The 3979-nt window shown below is 32.1% G+C and overlaps 1 protein-coding gene across 2 annotated transcripts in view; it reads right to left on the bottom strand.

Annotated features, from left to right (window-relative positions):
• Positions 1–3979, bottom strand: part of LOC106467538 (coronin-2B-like) — a 38917-nt gene that overhangs the window by 4381 nt on the left and 30557 nt on the right. For both annotated transcript variants that reach the window (XM_013927902.2, XM_022395732.1), the window contains exons 5-10: positions 3603–3755; positions 2846–3010; positions 2355–2474; positions 1977–2081; positions 1448–1657; positions 918–1031 (exon numbers count right to left, since the gene is read on the bottom strand). In XM_013927902.2, coding sequence (XP_013783356.2) covers positions 918–1031; positions 1448–1657; positions 1977–2081; positions 2355–2474; positions 2846–3010; positions 3603–3755 — 867 coding nt within the window. The remainder of the gene's footprint in view (positions 1–917; positions 1032–1447; positions 1658–1976; positions 2082–2354; positions 2475–2845; positions 3011–3602; positions 3756–3979) is intronic.

Raw genomic sequence — 3979 nt, 5'->3', positions numbered from 1 at the left:
TATATTTTACTATGCCTCTTTTTGGAAAATATTATAAAAACTTAGTGATTGATATCTCAATTTTCAGCTCACAGGTGAGTCAGTGCTTTTAATCTATACACTGGTACCTAATGATAATCAACCTTTAGGCTTTTAATGCCAGTTACTGTATCTATGTTCACTTTAAATATAAAAACCCATCAGATATCTATAAATAACAGTTATTGAACAGTTCATCTCACTTAATTTTAAGTAAAAAGCACTTAACAATCACAACTGGGACCCAGTCGGGTTAGGGCACTTGACTCGCAATCTGAGGATCGCGGGTTCAAATCCCCGTCTCACCAAACATGCTCGCCCTTTCAGCCATGGGGGTTTTTATAATGTGATGGTCAATCCCATTATTTGTTGGTAAGAGAGTAGCCCAAAAGTTGGAGGTGGGTGGTGACGACTAGCTGCCTTCCCTCTAGTGTTTCACTGCTAAATTAGGGACGGCTAGCGCAGATAGCCCTCGTGTAGCTTTGCATTAAATTCAAAAACAAAAAAATCACAACTGATTTCCAAACAAATTCATCAACCCCAAAACACTCAAGTTTAACTTGACTGAATTTCTGTGAAGTTATGTATACATCAACTAGATGTTAATCCATAATAATTACAAAAACATCGTCTTTCCTTCACACATTATGCAACTCTCCAGTGGCTCATAGTAAGCTCAAGAGCTTATAATGCTAAAGTTCAGGGTACAATCCCTAAAATGGGCATGGTGGATAGCCTATTGTACAGATCATAGCTTAAAACAAACCTACCACATTATAAACAATCCTATACTGACAATATTTTTAAAGATACCAACTTTCAAAGCAACAATAAAACTGAATGTGTGTTGGTAACTCAATACCAATTTCTTCCAATGCTAATAAACAGATGTCACTAACCTTCAAGGACAAAAGAACAGGGTTACGGTTTTTTCCATTTAACCACTCTTCAGCTGTAAGAGCAGGTGTTGGAGCTACTGTGTCAGGGTAAAGATCCTCTTGAAAACGTTCAGACTGTCAAAAGAATTCATAAAAACGTTAATGAAATACCATTAAATACTGTTACATTTCAAAAGCTTTTCTCAACAACTGTGTCAAAACAAGAGAAATCAAATTTTATAATTATAGATAAATTATCATAAAAAGAAGAGATTTGAATCACAGGATGGAAAATACTTTAATTATCGAAACTTTATTTGCTTTAAATTGAGATTACTTATACTTAATTCTTGTAAGAAATACTCTTTCGTTGTTGAAAATACATGAAAGCACATTTGTTAGTTTACAAGTTTTCAGACACAAATTTTCTTTGAATAATCACTGATACTGGCTTGCATTACTTTTAAATCTACAGGTTTTTCAAACGCAAACCTTACTTATAATGATTACTGATACTGGCTTGCATAAACTGTTATTTCACAAAGACAAACCTTTCTTGGAACAATCATCGACACTGGTTCGCACAGATCTTTGGTAGCATGAAGCTTATAAAACCGAAAAATTTCACAACTCATCACATCTAGCCCACGTTTCGGCATAAAACCAAGGCCACGTTGAGGTGAACCAGTCAAAAACTGATGAAGATAATGACACCAGGGTGCCTCGTCTACAATTTCATAGTATCGAATATTGCCATCACCCTATAAACATTTTTTTAAAGGCAAAAATATATCATTTATAGTTGATCAGATAAAACAGAAAAACATATAATGTTTTAACAAGTATAAACATATATATATATATATGTATATATACGAAATCAAAAAGTGAATCCATAAACATGACATGTCACAATCGTAAAACTCCAAAGCATTATACTAATAACAAGAAATAGAAATTCAGCAAATATAAAAAACTTAAAAATTCAGTTAATTGACAATAATGAATCCATTTTATTAACAGTTAACGTAACAGCTTTAACATTCTTTTTTTTTTTAGCAATGAATGAAAGAATCTTACTTTTCCAGCAAGAAAAACCATCTTGGTGTCATGATCATAGTAAGGAAACAAAACTCCTGAGGAAGAATCAATACTTTCCATCCTCAAAGGACTACCAAGGTCATGCTGTAATGTAATTAGAAAAATCAATAGTAGCATAAAGTCACAATCCTCAAATGATTGCGAGTTCACTAAAAATATCAAACAAGCCACGAAAAATAATTCATCTAATTTCATGCAAAACCTCCCATACTATACTTGTTTTGTTCTCAAATATTTATTTAAACTCATGATCAACATTGTAGTTTTTAGTTCATTAAAAATTGTACGTGTGACGAAACTGGAGCAACCGTAAGAAATTTATGTTAGAAAACCCATAAATGCTGACATGATGCATACCTGTGACCAAACAGCCCACTGTCGATCACTGAACTTTGAAAATCCGGTGGTAAACACTCGTCCAGTATCACCTAGGAACACAACCTTAGAAGCCTTGGATCCCTGGTGGCAAAGACTCTCCTAAACCCAGAACAATTTTATAAAATAAAACCTAAATTAAAAATTAATTTTCAGTACTGTCATGTACAAATGCAATTTATTTTTATTAAACATTATTAATACTATGATTTAATCTCATGGTGTCATTAAAAATGCCCAATTAACTAAAAGTATTACTAAAAAATAAAATATCATCGCACACTGATCAAACTCAATTACATGGTAACTATATTTATTCCAACATAATAATCTCCAAGTATACTCGCTTCTTCCAGCTACATATACAAAAACCACTGTTTCCTGCTTATTTATTTGGCTAAGTCAATCACAATATATAGAAAAACAGAGAAAGAAAGGTTTAAACAACAAATTCTGACACTAGAATGACAAACCTTAAGGACCATTCCTTGACGAGGATCTATAATTCTTAACTTCTTATCTTTACAAGTGGTTGCTAGTAGGCTACCATCCCGGTTGAAAGACATTGAGTAAATAGAATCGGGATGACAATCTATAATTTTCACGACTTCTCCTTTGCCTACGTGCCAGATAAGGATCTATTTAAGAAATCAAGTAGAAAATGACTTTCTAACGAGTAATTATTGGCATTCATTTATTACTGGCCGAAAGCTTCACTTTAATAGAATATAAAACAACACAAACACAGAAATAAATTACAAAATCACCTTTAGATTACATTAATATATATTTAAACACTAGGATTACAAAAAGGAAAATCATATGTAATGAAGTGTACGTAGGATAAACAATTTTCTTTGTACAAATTCTTAATTTAATTCCCTAAATAGCTACCTTATTCCTTACTAAAATTATTTCCTGCCATTTCCTTTAGTAATTCATTTTAAAAAGTCCATGCTTTTAATTAGTTTAATGAAAACACAAACTTGTTTCATTAAATATACTTTGGATATATCGATATTATTGTTTCACCCACTCAATACACAGTTTTACTTTTCTGATTTATTTTGGTTCATTTGTTTATAAACCCCTCACTATCCATCCCACTTTCTTCCTCAAAATATGATCCTCATTAAAAAAATAATAATGATTAAAAACTTGGTTCAATCAAAGCATAGCTATGACCTATTTCTGACCAATACACACACACAGAGATATAAATCTCCTTACTATATTGTCAAAACCAGCACTGAAAATAATGTTTTCAGCTGTCGGATGCCATTCAACGTTACCCACTCTACGGTAATGATGATGGAGGTCCATTATAGGCTTCGTCATGTTTGAGCGCATCAGGCCTTCATCAGGAATAAACCACAGTTTTATCTAGAAGAATCAATTCCATTAAACTCTGTAAAGTCCTCCACAATCAAACTATTAACAGTGAATGTAAGAGTCTCCATATGAAAGACTTAGGAACTGATAAACACACTAGATTTAGTATTGCATTGTTAATTTCAAACTAAAAAAATTGTATTTCTTTAACAGCTGTCCTGTAACATTTATAAACTTTTTATGATAATCATTAGATAAACAACTATGAAATAATT

The sequence above is a fragment of the Limulus polyphemus genome, unplaced genomic scaffold (assembly GCF_000517525.1).
Source record: "Limulus polyphemus unplaced genomic scaffold, Limulus_polyphemus-2.1.2 Scaffold2652, whole genome shotgun sequence".
NCBI classification, from domain to species: domain Eukaryota; kingdom Metazoa; phylum Arthropoda; class Merostomata; order Xiphosura; family Limulidae; genus Limulus; species Limulus polyphemus.
The sequence above is the reverse complement of the archived record's forward strand: the minus strand, read 5'-3'. Positions and strand labels throughout refer to the sequence as shown.